We start from the raw sequence: 20,257 nt of genomic DNA on the forward strand, positions 1-20,257 counted from the left end.
CATGGAGTTGCTGTGACTTTCAGAGATGATGTGTGTAACCCCCCAGCACAGGCTCAGTGCACAATGGGAACTCAGTGCTTTTCTTTTCTTAAATATTTTATTTATTTATTTGACAGAGAGAGACACAGTGAGAGAGGGAACACAAGTAGGGGGAGTGGGAGAGGGAGAAGCAGGCTCCCCGCGGAGCAGGGAGCCTGATGCGGGGCTCGATCCCAGGACCCTGGGATCATGACCTGAGCCGAAGGCAGACGCTTAACCGACTGAGCCACCCAGGCGCCCCGGGAACACAGTGCTTTTCGACACTGTTTCTGAAATAAGGCGTGAACGTGGGGTTCTTTCCTCCTGGCTGCGGCAGGCAATGCTGACTGCCTTCTAACACCCATGCTCTTCCTTTTTGTTTTTGCTGAAAAAAGTCCCGATTTTGTTCTGGGAAATGTCCTGCTCTGGAAAGTCATGGGCTTTACCCCCAGAGCCAGGATCGAGGCAGCCGTGGCAATTTTCCTCGTAAGGCCACCAGCTAGGAACAGGTCTGGGTATGGAACTGTGGTAGGATAGCTGCTGGGATCCTGGGAAAGGTTTTATTTCTTTTAAAAAGCCCCCTGTCAATTCTGAGCATCAAATTCAGGACTATGGCAGCCATCTGAGAAGGTCCAGTCTGAGGAAAGGGCCACGTGCAGTGGCAGGTGTGGGGGCAGCGAGCAGATTCACAGCAAGATCCAGATCCTGGAGTTGGCCTGGCTGAGAGCCTGAGATCTATGAGATCTCATCTATGAGATGAGATGATAAACCTCCTTATTCTCTGTGCTGGGCGAGTTGGCTAGAGTTTCCTGGTATAGCCAACAGGGACTAATACTACCCTATGCTTTTTACAACAGTAACTCTCCTTTTGGGGTGACTGATAATCCACTTTTAAACACTACATAAATTGGCTTTTGGAAGCTCTTACAAAAGAATGGACTTCACTTGCTCTCCAGCAGGTCCCAGGACGGTTCCTGGATAGGGTGGAACTCCATGAGAGCACGATTTTGTCAGTGACTTTCTCGACATCCCTTCTCGGGCTCGTGAAATCGCTTTTGGGGCGCCTGGGTGGCTCAGATGGTTAAGCGTCTGCCTTCGGCTCAGGTCATGATCCCAGGGTCCTGGGATCGAGCCCCGCATCGGCCTCCCTGCTCAGCGGGAAGCCTCCTGCTTCTCCCTCTCCCACTCTCCCTGCTTGTGTTCCCTCTCTCACTGTGTCTCTGTCAAATAAATAAATAAAATAAAATAAAATAAAAGAAGTGAAACTGCTTTCCCAAGCATCACACATTCAATGGGACCGAGGCGTGGACCCAAGGCAGTGTGGCAACACAGAAGAGGGGCAGGGGGGCTTGGTCGCCTCAGGCCACGTCTTTATGACAACTCAGAGGCAATTTGGAGGTGAGAAACAGACAACACACATCGGAGGCAGTGTGTCATTACAAGACCCAAAATGTGGTCAATCAAAAACAAAGAAGGGCAATCTTCTCCTCCCCTAGATTTCAAGCTTTGCACACTGAAGATTAAATGTGGAAAATGCTACATGGCATAATTTTTTGAAACAAACTGATGGCTCTGTAACTATTATCCTTAAATATAAGTGTCAGCGGTGACTGATCTTAAGTACCCGGACCACGGGCTGGGAAACTACAGTCCACTGTCTGTTTTCCTGTAAGATGTATGAGTGAAGAATGCTTCTTAGCTTTTTAAATGCCTCCAGGTAGGTTTATATAAGCACCTAGGTAATACCCTTAATTTTGCCTCTTGGCCCACAAAGCCAAATAATATATGCTATTCGGCCATTTACAGAAACCGTCTGCCAACCCCAACCTAGATGTCATTGTAGGGATTCTTTTTTATTATTTTTTCATTTTTTTTGGAAAAACTTAAAAGATTCAGATGAATACAAAAGATAACATTTATATTCCCACCACCCACAGATAACATCTTGTAAGATCTGCTTTCACAGTTTTTAAGAATGAAAAAATTGTAATTATATAATTTTTATACAATCATAGTCCATGTCCCCTTTGATCTCCACCTGCTATACCAGAGGCACCTGGCTTTAGCTTTAAGGATGGGTACCTTTGGCCAGAGGGTCAGCGACCTTGACAAGGTTAAGAGAGCTGTTGATCGGAAGACAGGAAATGGGGACAGTGATCACAGTGCTTCTATGTACTGATGGGTGATTCATACAGAGAAGACTTCTTTCCCTTGAAAGCTGTCTCTGTCATGATATATGGGCTTGGCACAGAGTAGGCAACCCCCAACACCTACTGGGTTGAATGGGTGCCCCCATCAAAACAAACGTTTGGAGTGATTTCATAAAGACGCAGCCATCAAGTAAAGGTGGTTATGAACGAAAAGAAGGATAAAAAAAAAAAGGATACAGGAAGAAGGGAAGAAATGTCCCTGATATGTTGGCTATCCGTCCACCAGGTGTGCCACAATTCTCACATTCTTATGGGAAACCATGCCCCTATCAACTAGGTAGCAAGGCAAGTATTTGCATGGCTTCAAATGTGATTTCTGGGGAGAGGAATTTAAATATTAGAAACAAATGTCGCATGCATCATGAAGTCCCCTCTAAGACATCTACATTGACTGTAATTCTCTGGTTCCTCCCCTGACTTTTCCCCCTAGACTGAGCTTCTTGAGCGTAGGACCGATGCTTATAATTCAGTGTTCCTGTAGTTTCCAAATGCAGAGAATGTGTGCACTAAGGGTTCAACATGTAAAGATGAATGTGACAACAGACAAAGCACCCGACCCCAGTGTCAAGAGTTCCAGTAACTCTTCCAATCAGAACACCGAATCTCTTCAGCAAAATATGACTGGAGGTCACATCTGGATTTAGCAAGACCAATTTTAGGCACGGGTTTCATAAATAAAAAATGGGAAAGCATTTTTAGTTTAAGATTTGGACCTGTTTGTGCACAAAGAAGTTCGAGACAGTAGTTGTTAACACAGAGAAAAAGTGAAAAGACTTAAGTGTCCAATAAGGGCAAAAGAGTTCAATGAACATGGTATGTCTATGTGTAGTATAAAATACTGGTGGTCTGGGGAACGTTTTTAACGACACATGATAATGCTGTGTAAGACATCATCTTCTGCTTCTAAAATGCTCATAGGATAAGATCTCAGCTGTATGAAAAGAAGGAACTCCTTAATAACAAGAAAATGTTAATGAAGAGACTGTTTATAAATGAAGCCCCCCGGGGCGCCTGGGTGGCTCAGTCATTAAGCGTCTGCCTTCAGCTCAGGTCATGATCCCAGGGTCCTGGGATCGAGCCCCACATCGGGCTCCCCGGTCCGCAGGAGGCCTGCTTCTCCCCCTCCCACTCTCCCTGCTTGTGTTCCCTCTCTCACTGTGTCTCTCTCTGTCAAATAAACAAAATCTTAAAAAAATAAAAATAAAAAAATAAATGAAGCCGCCTATGAAAGAAAAACAAAACAAAACAAAACCCACCTTATACAACCCAGCAGAGGCACCTTTGTGTTGAATCACAAATCATGCTAAAGACATGGGATTTCAGAAAGCCAATGAAAAGACACTTGGAGAATGGCCAGAATTGGGAGAAGGGAAAGTCATCAACATGGAAGGCTCTGGCAGAAGAAACACACAGATGTATACACAGGAGAGTTCCCGAAAAGGGCAATAATCAAATTACTGATGGATTCAAAAAGAGACCCTTAGGAAAATTATTTTTCTCTCATGCAAAAATGGCCCTCGGTGATGCTGCTGTCAGATGCACAATGCTGTCAAACAATTACTTTAGCCTGTTTAGACCAAGGAAACCAAGTTAACGCTTGATTCATCCTTTATTCATTCTGAGAGTTGGTGCATGTTTGCAGTAACAACCAACGTTTTATCAAATACAAGTTGATATAAATGGATTGCCATGATTTGTCTCTTTTTGCAAGGTAATGTCTCAAACCAACCTTTTTTTTTTTTAAAAGATTTATTTATTTTAGAAAGAGAGAGCGAGCACACCTGCACTCTGTAAGGGAAAGGGGCAGAGGGACAGAATCCTAAGCAGGCTCCACACCCACATGGGCTCAATCCCACGACCCTGAGCTGAAATTGAGATTCAGATGCCCAACCGACTGAGCCACCCAGGTGCCCCAAGCCAACCTTTATTTTTATTTCATCACTCTTGGCTAAGAGCTACAGTTCCCATGTTTTAAGTAAGCTTTTTCTGGTGCCCATTATCCTTGGGTAAGAGCCGCCCTGGACTTGAGTCTACAGGGGTGGACAGATCCCTCCCTGCTTTCCAACAGCATCTGTCTGCAGAAGGTGTGATTTACACACTCAAGATCAAAGGACGAGTTGAGGAGCTCACTTTGAAAGAAAGGCTGCTGCGTGCTGAGGCCAGAGGGGCCTTCCTCATCCTGGGTGTGCTCCCTGCAGCCTCACTCCGCAGACCCCTCAGACGCGGTGGCTCTAAGCCTCCTTGGCAAGATGGACCAGCTCCTTGCCGAGGCAGCCCCTGCAGAAGGGCAGGTGCAGGGTGGACGGGGTGGATAAGCAGGTGGGACCTACCCCCACCCTAGCTGGCCTGGCAGCCTGCATCTGCCGTCAGGTCCACGTGCGCGCCAGAGGCGCATTCTACTCATTACCCGGACAGCAGCGTGTCTAAGAGGTCAGAGCCCTAGAACGGGAGCCTGGCTCGGCCGCTTCCCAGCTGTGCATCTCTCTTCCTTGTCTAAAAATCAGAGCAACAGTATCTGGCCTGTTTATTAGTCTAATAGTACTGTACTATAATATTTAATAGGTGGTCATTGTTATTACACGAGTGTAATGTTAATGGTGTTTTAAATGGCTAGGGAAGTAAAACTGATACTGGAGGAAGTCGGCGACCCTGTGGTTTCCAGCACCCACTGGTGGCATATCGGGGGACTGACTCAGGGACATGGGACCCCAGCGTGGTGGGCACACGAGTAGCAGAGACAACGTGGTCAGAAAGACGAGGGTCCCAACTCTGGCAAAACTCCAGCACCTAGCCGTGGGTCAGATGCATGAACTTGCAGAAAGGAGAAAATATGTTGCTCACAGATCCATTTCTCTAACGTAAGTCACCATATTTTTAGGATAAAATATGGTATCCTCCCGACAGCGGCAGGAAGACGGTTACCACTGACAGCACTGTTCTTACTGAGCCCTCCCCAGGAACCAGACCCTGTGTCACGGTCCTGGCTTATCTTACCCGATCCCCCATGAAAACCGGAGATGCTACCACGCCTGATGCCTGCTTCCCAGCCCTGTGACCTCAACAAGTGACTCCAGGCAGCTCGTCGGGGGTTGCTTGTGCAGAGGCTGTACTGACAAAGAGCATGGCCACGGGCAGACCAAAAGCAATAGTAAAACTGAACATGAGTCGTTTCTCAAAAGCCTTGTTCATCTTTTCCCTTTCTCAGGAGAAAAGCTGCTCTTTTTGGTGCCTGTGACGTGGCTTCTGGGAGGGAGGGAGGCTACAGCCCCGAGGGAGACACAGGCGCAGACCATGAGGCCCCACCCAGGCAGGGTGGCCCCGTTGGAGGCTTGTGGTCAAGGCGGCATCGCACCTGCCCTTGGATGTGACCCCTTCCACCTGGGCAATGTTACTGCAGGGAGCTCCTCACCTGGCCGCCCACTGGTGCACGGAATAGTGCCCTGTGGAAAAGAAGCAGCTGCGAGAAGCTCTTTCCTTTCCTCTTATGTGTCTGTAAGTTAAATTTAGAATGGACTCAGAGCCAGAAAGCGTCTGTGTGCTGGGCTCCTCACCTGCGTTGCACACAGGGTCATAGGCTCCTCGGCGCTGTGACGAGGGGCACTGAGCGCCATGCCTGCACTAGGAGGCTTGTCAAAGGGGGGCCATTCTTTCACTTCCAAATGAATCATCCATACGCAAACATTTTTGTTAAGTCAAATTAAAAAACAAAACAAAACAAAAAACAACTACAAAACTAAAGCGACTTCCGGCTTAAATGACAGTATTCTACGTTCTCACTTATATCGTTGGCCATAGTGGGGGCAGTTTTTTGTTTTTGTTTTTTAATTTTATTTATTCATGAGAGAGATAGAGGGAGAGAGAGGCAGAGGGAGAAGCAGGCTCCCAAGGAGCAGGGAGCCCGATGCGGGACTCGATCCCAGGACCCTGGGATCATGACCTGAGCCAAAGGCAGACGCTCAACCATCTGAGCCACCCAGGCGCCCTGGGGGCAGATGCCTCTTAAATGCAAGCAAGTCCAGTACTAAAAATACTTGAAATACTACTGGAAGTAAGAGTGTTTAGCTAAGCGAGGGATATTTCAATTTTACAAAGGAATCCCAATGCTCATTTGAAAGTGACACTAATTGCTATTTTTAAGACATGACCTAAAAAGAGAGGCTATAATATTTTGATTCCGTACACTCAGTCATTACGGTTTCCTGTTGCTGAGCCTCCTTTCTGAAATGTCGCAATGGGAGTTTTCAACAAGGCTGGTCATTTTCAGTTCGAGCAGGGTAGCTACGATACCAGAGGGGGGACCTCTGTCTGCTCCACTTCTTCCTACCCTCAGTGCCTCGCCCAGGCCCGCGCTACGTGTTGAAAGAATAAATGTGGACTTAACTCTGGGAACCGGCAGCACAACACTGACATGTACCAGATTCTCGGTTTATAAATATTTACAATCAGGACTTGATTTCGACGCTAATGAGCCCAACTGTTAAGGATACCTCCGAAGCGAGAAATGTAACCCATCACTTTCTGCTAGATGCAGCTTCGGCAGTTGGTCCTTTATCTGGGTTTGCAGGGAATGAGGCACAGACATCAAATGTCTAGAGCAGGATGTTTTACGGTGGACTGGTCAAATGGAAAACAGACCCAACCTGGGAACATGAACTCGGGACCAAATCTGAATTTAAGAGGATAAAATTCCTCAAGCAGATAGGCTCCCAGAAACTCTGGAGTCCACGGATGCTTCAAAAAGGATAGTTTATGAGGTCTTGCTTGAGAGTTGGTTAAAAAAAACAACCACTAAGATAGTTTTTTAAAATGCATTTTAAACAGAGGGCATCGTGGGGGTGTCTGGGGGGCTCAGTCATTGAGCATCTGACTCTTGATTTCGGCTCAGGTCGTGATCTAACAGTCATGAGATTGAGCCCCGAGTTGTGCTCCATGCTCAGCAGAGTCTGCATGGGATTCTCTCTCTTTTCTCTCTCCCTCTGCCTCTCCCCGTGCTCGCGGGTGCTCTCTCTCTCTCTCTCTCTCTCAATAAATAAATAAAATCTTTAAAGAGAGGGCATCAAAAGATGACTGCCACAGTCTTGTGGACACATTGGCTAGATTCAGAAAACCTGAGTATGAAATTATGCCCTCACAGGTGTGTTTACCAATACATTAACTGGTGTGCTATGTGCTTTAGAAAAAGTAATGAGGAGTCGAATTCTATCACCAAATTCCACAGGAATTTTCCATAGAGTGGAGCACTTCCCCCCTTTTAAACTAGTACCCCCTTTTCATAAAACTAAAAATAACATGTATTCCTCATCCGCCCTGAAAAATCTCAGACTCCTTGAGACACAGTCTGTCTTCCTGCACATCCCAGGAGCTAAGAGACGTTCTGTCTAGCTTCACTTCCTGCAGTTTATATTATGAAAAGCGTTGCTAATTCCTTTTTTTTCTCAACTTACAAAGTCTCGTTAGCAAACATGCCTCTTCTTGCTTGGAGATTCTCAAGCACCCCCCTGCGAGAAGACCCTGCCCCTCCTGCCGGCGCCCCAGGGTGAGAAGTGCTTCGGGGAGGATAAAGCCAGACCTGCATAAAGCAGATTTGCCTGTTGTGGGCACGCGATCTAACAACTGGGTCATCTAACAACCAACAACCCTGCATGGAGCACATACCCTGTCCCCGCCTCACTTTATCTGCTTCTCACACCAACCCTGTGAGGTTGGGACCAGAAGCCTCATTTAACAAGTGAGAAAACTAAGGCAGAAAGATGTTCAGCAGCTTATGTGAGGCCACGTGGCTGGGCGAGTGGCAACAAAGGATTTGAATCCAGGTCCATCTGAAGCCCAAGCTTGCCTGCTGCCCTGTGATGTGATAGGGCCTCATCCCTCCCGCCCGCCCGCACGTCACCCCTGCACCGCAAGTCACCCCTGCACCCCTGCACCCCTGCACAAGTTCTGCCTTACCCAGAGGCTACCTGTACTATCACTTACTGAATATTTTTCTTTAACTTGAAGAGCTAGTTATATTTTTTCTAACACATGTTGAAGTACTAAATTTTAAATGCCCATGTCACCTCCCACCCCGTACGCCCACTTCATGTCACGGGCCTCCAACAGAACGGGCCTCACCCAGGCGTGCCCTCCACTGAGGACCCCGAGGCTTGCTCTGGGCAGACCCTCCAGTGAGTCAGGCAGCTGCCACAGTGGGGTCACCAGAAGCACGCTGGAGCTAGACACATGCACAGCATGGACATGGCTTCAGGGGAGGGCATGGGTGCCTCATGGTAACATGACGATTTCTCTAAGCCAAGGGCAGGAAAGATACGGTCTGCAGGCCTGCTTTTGTAAATAGAGTTTTGCAGGAACACAGCCACGCCCGTTTGCTTACATAAGTCCGTAAGTGCTTCCACACTACAAAAGCAGAGCTCCGCACTGGGTCGCTACAGAGACCACAGCCCAGAGTGTTTACCGTGTGACCCTTTGCAGAAAACGTTTACTGACCGCCACTCTAGGTGATACATTTCCAGTCCAAAAGTCAGTTGGCAAACACCAATCCATAGGTAATATGGACGTTACCTACGATTCTGCTGGTAAGTATGTGAATCAAATTTCATTCCATTCCACTTAACCAATACTTATTTATCGACGGGGCCCTACACGACAGTCTCGGCGAGGGGCTAGGTTTACAGAGGCGAACAGAGCTGGAGGAATCAGGATATAAACAAATAATTTCAGTACAACTCAGTAAGACATTAGAGTAGGATCTGATGTTTTATTTTTTCCTATAAAGTGGATCCTGGAAACCTGATCTTTTTGTTCTTTGAAACTTTGAAATTCTGAAACTGTAACCATGGGCTAAGATCTCTTTCTCTCCAGTTTTTTTTTTTTTTTAAAGCATAAATACTGGAGATGAAACTATTTCTGTGAAATTACTCATTAACTTTTTCAGGAAAGATCAACTTATTGGAAGTTTCCATAATTGCCAGATTCGCTCTGGGCTCCTGGCTACACAGTTCTCATCTCTCTGTTGAGAGTGGAAGAGGAAAAGGTATCGAGACATCAAGGGAGACGGGGTCAGTTAAAGAGCCAGACTTTTGTTTTTTAAGATTGAGTTTTTAAATTGGAATCCTTATTAATTGGGCCACATATTAACCTTTTGCTGGAAAAGGCATGAGGGACAGAGACAATGGCCGGGTCTAGCCATGATTTCATTATCTACTATCTGTCTTTGCAACTCAACTAGCTATCAGGTGAATTAAGGGGAAAACCAATTTCTACCTCCTGTGGATGTGATGAAATTGATTATCCTTGGGCAGAGCAGAGGAAGACCGACAATAAGGGGTACCACTGAGCATCTGTGCACCTGTCCCGCCCTGATAACTGTTTATGTGCACCGGCTATTGATGACGCCTTTGTAGCACACAAAGAAGGTTTTTCACTGAGCTTCACAAGTGGAAACAGAATGCATCCGTTTCTAGGGAAACCTGACCAGGGAAGCTCGCAGGCTTCAATTCATAGAATGCGTCCCCATGCACACAGTGGCCCATTTGTATGGTAACACCCCTCCTCCTCATTTACCTCATCCCATTTGAAAAATTAATGCAACAATGAGAGATGATTGTTGATGTTCGTTATTAAATCATTTATTCATCCCACACAATGATTCAGAATTATTCATTAAGCTTGCTGGAAGGAAGCTGGGTTTTACCTCCATGGTGGTTTGAGGAGGGATGCGCTCTTTAAAAGGATATTTTATAACAACACAATTATCATAATTAAAAGCTACCCTGATATTCTGATGAGCTTTTGATGTATTTTTGAGCACTGGCATTTTAACACAAGGAGATAAATGAGACTGGAACAGTACTAGGGAATAATACTGCTCTGGGGGAAAAGCTGGGGGCAACATTACCCCCGGTTTTATCATGGTCCTTTATTAATGAATTTTACAAAATGTCACTTGAACTTCTGGCTTTCCCAAATGAGTCCAAGAATTACATCCTGTAACCTGAGCCATCCTCTGCATTACTGAGTCATGGCTGCATGCATTCCCCATGACAGCCTACCTACCCATGCTGCCAAACCAAGCAGGTCACTCAGCCCGCTGCCGAGCTGGTCCACATCTGGCCTCTGATCTCGTCCCAACACTGCCCCTGGTTTGTTGTGGGTCTGAGAGGCCGTAGGGCCAAGGGCCTGGTTTGGTAAGCCACTAAAACTGACAGGTGACAGCAGGAAGGGCACCCATCTCTCTGCTTTTGCCTGGTTAAGCTGGCTTAGGTGAAGGTCCTGAGGCCAAGGGCCAAGAGGATGCCTTCTCATACATGAAGGTGCGTGGCAGGTATAGTGGGGGCCACGTGGGAAGAGAGAAATGGGCTGCTGTGTGGCCCTGGGAAGCCAGCAAGTGGATCATGGCAGAGGCACACAAGTGGCTTTACCCCAGAACGAGGGGCTTGGATGCTGTGGGATGTGTGCTCGGCACTTGGAAGGCACCTTGGAAAAGCCTGGCCTGGGAGCTCCGTGAGAGCATGGACCTGGGCTGCTCTGTGCCCGGCATACGGTGGGTGCTAAACAAATAAACGGGCCATGTCGGTTCTTCACTCATTCCACAGATACTAGTAAAGTGCTGATTATGAGCTAAGACTGGAGCCAGGTGTCCCGAATGCAGAGACGACCACAGCTGCATCCCCACACTCAAGGAGCCAGGTCTACTGGGCGACTGAGGTGAGTCAACACATACAAGTCTGCTGGGATCAAGGAAAGCTGAGGAAGAACCCAGGAGGGGCTGGGGGCACCTCATACAGAAGGTGCCGAAGTTGAGTAGCCGGCCAGGTGAAATGAAGAGGCAGACCCCACGGGGAAGAGTGGGGAGCTGGCCGCGTCCTGGGGGTGGGGGGACCCCAGAAGGGAGGGGAGCTGTGGAGCTGCTGCTATGACCCAGATGGTGGCCTCAAGAAGTGGACAGTCTGGGGACGCCTGGGTGGCTCAGTCGGTTAAGCGTCTGCCTTCGGCTCAGGTCACGATCCCAGGGTCCTGGGATCAAGTCCCGCATCGGGCTCCCTGCTCCTTGGGAGCCTGCTTCTCCCTCTGCCTCTGTCTCTCTCTCTGTCTCTCATGAATAAATAAATAAAATCTTAAAAAAAAAAAAAAGAAGTGGACAGTCTGGAGAGATGCTAAAGGCACTAGGACTATCAAGAGTATTCTGGGCAAGGAGGCCCTACTGGAGATGGCTCTGTCAGCGTTCCAGAGCCTGAAGCCATTGAGAGCGGAACAAGACGACGAGCTGCTCTGCTCTGGCTCATGCTGAGCAAGCAAGCTCCTGATTATCACTTGGCTTCCTGTGTTGCCGGCCCACGGGAAGAGACTGCTGCTGGGGCTGAGGGGGAGGGTTTCAGTCTCGCTCTAAATCAGTCACCTGGCATCCTGCAGGTAGCTATCCATCTGTGAGCTGGGGCAACCGGGAGCCCACCTCCAAGACACAGACCGGCTCTGGGTGTGCTGACAAATCCTTCCTGAGCCTGCAGAGCTGCAGGCCTGAAGCGGAGGTGGCTGGCGCATCCTGAATACAACGCCAGGCTCCTGGTGGGTGGGCAGCAGGCGTCCCCCGAGGGGCTGCCTTGTTACAGCTGTGGCTCTCTCTTCCTAAGGGTCTACAGGTCTCCGTATCTGGGGGTGCGTGTGGGCTGCATGTGGTCCTCCAGCGATGGGAAACCCAGAACCACATGCCACTCAGGAATGTGGCTGACAGGAGCAGAGAACAAAGAGCAGTCACGGGGATGGCATTTGCATCATTTAACGTTTGATATGAAAAGAACCTTTTCACTGCCATTAAATGTTCTCTCTGGCATTATTCTCTGTTACAAAATAGTCTCCATGGTGGTGCTGATGCTATCGTGACACTTCATTTCCTTGTCATCAAAATGGTTTTCTGAACCAACTCAAGCATGGCACGAAATTTCAAAGACCTCAATACAAGTTTTCCAACTTCATCTCCATGGAACAGTTGGAAAATGTCTCCAATTATGCAAGCTTTTTGTAAAACGTCTCAAAAATACAGAAGGGCCTATTGTACGTTTCATAAGGAAATGCGAACACATTTAATGCTCAAAGATGAAGAGTGTCAAGACTTTTTTTTTTTTAAACGAATGCTTGCTACCAGGTCAGGCCACCACCTCCCTATCCCTACCTCCTAACAAATAAATGGATGTATTTAAATGTTAGCGTTTGATGAAGTATACTCTGGAAGGATCTGAAAGGAGGCATTAAAACCAAAACAAGAGACACAACAGTTGTCAGAACCGGAATCCTGCCAAGTCACTGGCCACGCAGGGAAGCGGCTTAGAATGACCCATTTCTCATGAGAGCAACACTGCAGGTGCTGCCAGGAGGGGAGAGGGAGGGTGTGCGGACCAGTACACCATCGTGTGTGTGTGTGCATGTGTGTGTGCACACGCGTGTCAAATACGTCATCAGCTGATAAGTGACAGTGGGTTAAACCAGACTAAATACATTTCTCTCTCCTGGTTCTGGAGAATTCAGTCCTCATCCTAGGAAAACTGATGAGGAGGCTCCAGGACCTGCCACGTCCCTGGACTTCCCAGGGTTACATCTAACACCGGCGGAAAGCTGGGCTCTTAAAGATCACCTGCCGTTGAGCAAGTTCCTGCTCAACAGAGATATGAGAAAAGATGCCTCTGGCATCATCCCTTCTCCTGCGGTCAGTACAGCCGCAGTCAGACCCCCTCTGCCCCCAATGACTGCCTCCCTGCAGGAACCCCATCCTCAGCAGCCGCCACAACTTTACTACCTGTAGGCCAGGGGCTACCGTAATGATTTACAGGCCCCCTGTCCTTTAATCCTAACGGCCACCCTATGACAGAGCTCCTTCTGCTACTCCCACTTTACAGATGAGTACACTGAGGCTGGAAGGGCTGGTCTGAGGCCACACTGTCAGTGGGGGGTGGAGGTGGGGACAGAACCTAGTTCTGGCCAAAGCCCCATCCTCTCCACCCTTCGCCAGGCTGCAGGAGGTGGAAGAACGATCTGGAAGCCTCCTCTCTAGCCAGCCCTCCCCGCCAGCCCCTAGGGCCCCGGGGTCACTACCTGCTCTGATGAGCTTCTCGGCCACCTCCTTCCGCACAGACTTGGTGAGGTTGAAGTAGTTGCTGTCCTCGTCGATGCTGTGGAGGAACAGCGGGATGTGCTGGAAGACAATGGCGTGCTGGCACTTGCGCTGGCCCGCGATACTCAGCTGCTGGTGCAGCCACTGGTCCTGCGCCTGCTTCAGGGCAGGGCACTGGGAGGCATCGTACCAGAACTGGGAGTTGAGGACGAGGAACAGGACGCCCCCGACCCAGAAGCTGAAGTAGTCGTCCCCCCAGGTCCGCTGGAACTCCGCCACCGTCTCGGGCGTGGGGGTGTTGCCCACGTCGTGGTTGCCGCTGACCAGCACCAGCGGGATGTCGCTGTCCACACGCGCGAGCACCCGCTGCAGGTCCGCGGTCTGCTCCTTCCGCCAGGGCATCCCTGCAAGAGTGAGGGTCACGTCTGAGGCAGCCGCAGCTGTCCATGCATTTACGAACATGAGGTAAGAGAGCACGGTCTGGAAACACACTCGACCCGCATGTGGAAACTGCAAACAGCAGCTGTGTGTTAAAAGCAAATCAGTAACTTAGGTGGGAGCCTCTGTCTGCCCCCATTCTCTCAGGATGCCTTGGGAATTCAGTGTCCAAGCGGTCATGTGACCAAGCACTGCTGACTGAGTGATGATATGGAGTTATTCTAATATTAAATGTTAGTAAGGCTTCATTTCTTTTATTCAGATGAAAAATATAAATAGTTGTAGCTTTTCTGTCCCATCTCAGTGGGTCATCATGTGTGTGGACCCAGCTTTGAACACTAGTCCCAAACCAACTGCTATTTATAGTTATTCTTACCATACCTGTGGCCTTGCAGACTGCATGAGCACCCTTACGGGGAGAATTATTAGAATCCGAATGGCCAGATCAACTGGCAAATGCATCTTGCCAAATCCCACTCCCCCCGCCCATAAGGGGAAGAGGTACTTTATATTCCACTAACGGTGTGTAAAAATGAAAGGGCTCAATGTCTTAAGTGTGTCTCCCCACCCCACTCCCCCACCCCGGACACACAGGATTCAGTATGGAGATAATGTATTAAAACTTTAATGAATGGGATTTGAAATGACCACTTCAATTCCAGCTTTTTTTTTTTTTTTTTTTAAGATTTTATTTATTTGACACACAGCGAGAGAGGGAACACAAGCAGGGGGAGTGGGAGAGGGAGAACAGGCTTCCTGCTGAGCAGGGAGCCCGATGTGGGGCTCGATCCCAGGACCCTGGGATCATGACCCGAGCCGAAGGCAGATGCTTAACGACTGAGCCACCTGGGCGTCCTTGGGATCTGTCTTCTTTTTTGTCTTTGTTTTGTTTTTTGAGCTCCTCTGTGCTAATTTATTCAACAAATATTTATTGAGTACTGACTATGTCTAAGGCACTGATTTCGTTACTGGGGCAAGCTGTGAGCCAGAGACACAAATCCTTCCCTCCTAACTGGAGAGTCAGATAGCTGGCCCAGCAAATGATGGATGCACACTGTCCGTATCAGATGCTAATGAAGCATTATTGAGAAAAACAAGGTGGGGAAACAACAGGATTCCCGCACCACATTAGTCCTGAGGAACATGCTCAACATTATGCACAGACAGCATAAGGAAAAGGATGACAGAGAAGAGCAGCCCAACTTCCCTAGAGATGATGAAAACTCACCTGAAAAACCTTGCCATGAGCAGATGAAAATTATACCCAATAGTCTGTGTCCATCATGAATTTAAAAGAAAGCAAAAAGGGTCCTTACAAAGCAATTGCAGTTAAGAAGGAAAACCTAACACAGAGAGGAATTCAGTCTAGATGGTGATAAAATAGGTGGACGTGAAGCAGGAATGGGTAGAACTAACTCAGGAAAGAAACAGGCAAGAGACAAAACTGTTTCAGAACTTACAACTATAAAAAGTTAACAGTGGCAAGATCTCCTTTATAGCCAAGTATATGCCCATTTTTCTAAATGTCCTGTGTGAGCTTGTAGACAATGTACATTCTCTAAATGTTGAATACGGAGCTCCTCGTATCTCCCCTCAATCAAACCTGTTTATGGTGTGATTCAAGTCTCCTGTGTCATTTGTTACTCCTTGCTTTTGGCCTACTGATCCGTGTCAGTTTCAGGGAATCTTGGTTGAGTCTCTGCTGTAACTGTGAACTGATCCATTTCTCCTTGTAATTATGCCAAGTTTGGTGCACATTTTACTTGTAGCTATGGTATTGTGTAAGAGGTTAGAATTTCCATATCTCACTGAAATAGCTTTATAATTCATTCTAATAAAATAAATAAGTAAAAATAAAAGAGAGGTAGATCTACATTGATACACTCGAAAAATCATTAATATATTAAGTTAAAAAGGTAAGACATGGAGGAAAAAAACACATGTAAATTTTTAAAAGGCTCACACATATTCATATACTATGGATAAAACTTCTTCAAAGACATAAAGAAAACTATAACTCTGGTTAAATCTGGGACACAGGAGGGAGGGGGACTTCCACATTCGGTTCAAAACCCTTAATACTACATTTTAAAAGTTCCTTCCTTCCTTTTTCCAAGCTTATGTAATATTTCCATTTTGTTTTAAAGTGTTTTCTTGGTTAGTTTGTTTTTTTAAAAAGGGGCTTTTAGCCCCAGGATCCCAAGGTTTAAAGAAGATTCAGGAGAGGCCAGTCAGGCAGCTGCATTTCCAAGCAATCCCAAATTTTAGGATCAGTGGAATTTGCTTGGAGAAGGTGTCAGCCGGCTGGCCCGCACCGGGAGAGCTCCTGAGGGGAGAAGCAGGTCCTGCCTGGCACCAGGGACTAGGAGGCCCCTCCCTCGGTGGTGCTGGGCATTTGCCCACCTCCAGCGTCTGCCTCCTCGCTGGTCTGGGCTGGCCCTGGGGCTCCTGGTTTGAAGGGGTGATGGACCGATGCTGCTTCTTTAGCTGAACCCAGACTGTGGGCATCTGTGTTGACTTACATAATCCCCTCTAAGACCCCACTGGTCAGTTCTTTTCCCATGTCAACAAACAGGGAGGACGAATCCTTTATGGCCTTGAACATGATAAACCATTTCAAAGGGACTCCATAAACCAAGGCTAATTCATCACTACTTTCCTTAACCAGTGTTCTAGAAACCCCAAAGCTGCCACTAATGTTCCCTCCTTTCCATTCATACTTACTTGGGGTTACTGTGATACTCAAGAGCAGCCAATACTAACCTGGCACTTACTATGCGCCAGGCACTGTTCTAAGAGCTGTACTCATACTACCTCGGTTTCACAGCCAGTGGGGGCGTCTGCATTTGAACTCACTGTTCCAGCTCACTGTAATGCCTCTCATTACAGGGTCCTGGTCACAAATTAAAGTCCTAGTTCCCTGGGTGACTTCTCCCAGCTGTCCTGATCCACAGAACATGGATTTACAACACACTGGGGTGCACAGTGTCTCCCATTCCTGAATTTCAAAGGGCATTTCATCACGATGCTTCATATACTGATTGAGTCAGACACAAAGAATGTTCAATTAGCTAATGACCATATAGAAAAAAGCACCTTAAAGGAAAGGCTTACTCAAAACTTGGAAAGGAGACCTTATCTACAAGCAATCTACAGGGAAGAGCTGTGAATTACACATAGTAATAGGATGTTTGTTTCCAAACTTCAGAGGGATCCTGCTTTAGGGGAAATCACAAATATCCCTCAATAACCTGTTAAAAAAAGATGAAACCCACCTTCTCTGGATCCCCTTGGTTGAATATGAGCCTCTCTAGTGAGGCTTTTCCAGAACTTTCTGTACCCCTCACATGAGGCATGGTTTGGAGGTGGAGTCTAGGAAACCTGGGTTTGGTCCTTGGCTCTTGCCCCTTACAAGCCATGTGGCCTTGGTGAGTGGTGAGTCACTTGGTTCCTCTGAGCCTTGGGTCTCATCATGTGTGAGATGAGGATGACAGGCTCCATACCTCAGAGGGCAACTGTCAGGATTCATACCAAGATAATGATTTCCAGAGTTCAGTATGAACAGGGATGCAAAAATGTTAGCTGTCTTCCTTCCACCCCCACACCCAAATGTACTGAATTCTCCCTTTTTGACCGGTGACTCACAGTGTGCACATAGCAATCAATAAATCATTTCTGAAGGAAAGAAAACATTCCCCAGGGATATAAATAATTTTTAGGTAAGAATTTAAAAGTGAAGGAGTAACTTCTCGATTACAAAAAGCCAAGTTTAAGGAAATCATTTGCATTATTTTCAACACACTTTCATTTGTGTATATCAGAATTTCTTTAGGTCAGAGTATCAATAATCCCTTAGTATTTATTAGCACAGCTGATAGTACATCTTAGTACAGCTTCCTAAAGAAGTCATAATACTATAGCGAAGGCCAAAACCAAATCTAAGTAGCATCAGGAATAGAAAAAACGTTAACTTGGTCAAGGATATAGAGTTTCCATGAGTTTCTTATGGATCAAGTGGGGCTCTGCACTTCACAGCAAGGACAGAAAGAGAGGCAGGGAAAGAAGAGAAGAGACTTTCATGAAGGAAGAAAAACTGCAAGAAATGACTCAGAAAAGGTGATTCCGTTAACATTTTAGGATTATATATAATGTTCTAGTTCTGTGAAAAATGTTGGTATTTTGATAGGGATTGCTTTGAGTCGTGTGGATGTTTTAACAATACTGGTTCTTCCAAACCATGAGCGTGGAATATCTTTCCATTTGTTTGTGTGAACTTCACAGAACTAGGACAAATAATCCTAAACTTCATATAGATCCACAAAAGACCCTGAATAGCCAAAGCAATTTTGAGAAATAAGAACAAAGCTGGAGGCATCACAATCCCAGACTTCAAGCTATATTACAGAGTTGTAGTAATCAAAAAAGTATGGAATCGGCCCCAAAACACACACATAGATTAATGGAACAGAACAGAAAACCCAGAAATAAACACAAACTTCTATGGTCAGTTAATCTATGACAAAGGAGAAAAGAATATCCAATGGGAAAAAGACAGTCTTTTCAACAAATGGTGTTGGGGAAAATGGACAGCTACATGCAAGAGAATGAAACTGGACCCCCTTCTTACACCATACACAAAAATAAACCCAAAATGGATTAAAGATCTAAGCGTGAGACCTAAAACCATAAAAATCTTAGAAGAGAGCACAAGTAGTAATTTTTTTGACATTGGCCATAGAAATATTTTTCTGGATATGTCTCCCGAGGCAAGGGACACAGAAAACAAAATTAAACTATTGGGACCATGTCAAAATAAAGACCTTTTGCACAGTGAAGGAAACCATCAACAAAACAAAAAGATGATCTACTGAATGGGAGAAGATATTTGCAAATTATACATCTGATAAGGGGTTAAGATCCAAATTATATAAGAACTTATACAACACCAAAAAACCTCCCAAATAATCCAATTCAAAATGAGCAGAGAGAAGCTCCAGTGGCGTAATTGGTTAGCATGCGGTACTTATACAAAATGGGCAGAGGACCTGCTCACTGATGAGAAGAACCCTGGATGGGTCTGATGGGGGCAGTGTGGAAAGCTGTGACATGTTCAAAATATTTATTTAAAAAAATTTTTAAATGCGAGGAGTTTAAAATAAAACCAGGAGGTAAAAATCATTATAAAGATAATTACAAAATAGTTATTTATATCATTAATTAGCCTTGAATTTTCAATAAGATGGGGTAACATGGAATGTGTAACCTATTACTGTCAATATTCATTAAGGCAGAGATGATTATCTTCTTGTTTTGAGAAAAGCCTTAAAATACATTGTCTGATAAAATCTCTTGGCAAACTTGGAAGAGAAGTAAACACCCTTAACTAGATAAAGTACATTCACAAAAACCTTGTAGCTAATGTCATGCTTAATGGTAAAAGACTGAATGCTTTCTCCCGCCAGGACTGAGGACAAAGCCAAGATGTCTGCTCTTACCATTTCCATTCAGCATCACACTAGAAGTTGTGGCCAGTGCAGTAAGGCAAGAAAAAAGAAATAAGAAGCATACAGATTGGAAAAGAGAAAATAAAACTGCTTGTTCTCAGAAGACACAACTGTCTTCATAGAAAACCCTGAAAAATCTGTTTTTTAAATAAAGTTTCTAGACTAATAAGGGGGATTGGCTTGGTTGCTGGATGCAAGGTCAATATATAAAAATTAATTGTATTTCTATAGACTGGCAATGGAGAATTGGAGGTATAAAGAGAAATATTTGAAAGATACTCAGGGAATAGAAACAATGGGAGTCCTCGTATTCGTTACAAGGAGAGGAAGGACTCGAAAATCATTCTCCATGTCTCAGCAGCTGGGAGGTTAGTCATGTCATTTACTGACGTGGAAAAAACTGGGGGAGAAATAGATTAGAAGTAAAAATCGAAAGCTCTGTTTGAATATAAAATTTGCCAGACTGATATAGATACAGGCAACAAAAGGAAAAAGCAGACAAAATGGACTTTGTGATAGTTAAAAACTTTTGTGCATAGTAAGACGCGAGTATCAACCACAGAATGGGAGAAAATATTTGCAAATCATACATCAGGTAAGGCATTAATATCCATAATACCTAGAGAACTTCTAAAGTTCAACAACAGATTAGGGCTCCATCTTCTGAAGGGAAAACAATAAGGTGCTTCACTTTGAGTACATCTCAGCGAGAAGTGCAGGCAGATACCATAAAACCTGAGGGCTTACCTGCCAAGCACAAAACACCATAATAAACATATTTTGTTTTCCCTTTTGGGGATTAAGGAGAACAGAAGCTGCCGCCAAGCCTCAGAGAGTACAACCCAGCTACAGAAGAAAACAGAACAAGAAACGAACAGTGAACCCAAGTGCTTCCAATCCCCTTCAACCATCCCCATCCCGGCAAGCAAAATGCAGTGAGGGCAGAATTCCACCCGGAAACTACTGATGAAAACCATCCACCTCTG

The 20,257-nt window shown here is 46.1% G+C and overlaps 1 protein-coding gene across 3 annotated transcripts in view; it reads right to left on the reverse strand.

Annotated features, from left to right (window-relative positions):
- CPPED1 (calcineurin like phosphoesterase domain containing 1) overlaps window positions 1–20,257 on the reverse strand; it is a 101,367-nt gene that overhangs the window by 19,649 nt on the left and 61,461 nt on the right. For 2 of the 3 annotated variants that reach the window (XM_045874998.3, XM_045874997.3), the window contains exon 3: window positions 13,311–13,733. The exons of the other annotated variant lie outside the window; for it this stretch is intronic. In XM_045874998.3, the coding sequence (XP_045730954.1) occupies window positions 13,311–13,733 (423 nt within the window). The remainder of the gene's footprint in view (window positions 1–13,310; window positions 13,734–20,257) is intronic. 3 annotated transcript variants of the gene reach the window in all.

This window comes from Mirounga angustirostris, unplaced genomic scaffold (genome assembly GCF_029215605.1).
Source record: "Mirounga angustirostris isolate CCGP_5_RB_7025 unplaced genomic scaffold, mMirAng1.0.hap1 SCAF_5, whole genome shotgun sequence".
Classification (NCBI taxonomy): Eukaryota; Metazoa; Chordata; class Mammalia; order Carnivora; family Phocidae; genus Mirounga; species Mirounga angustirostris.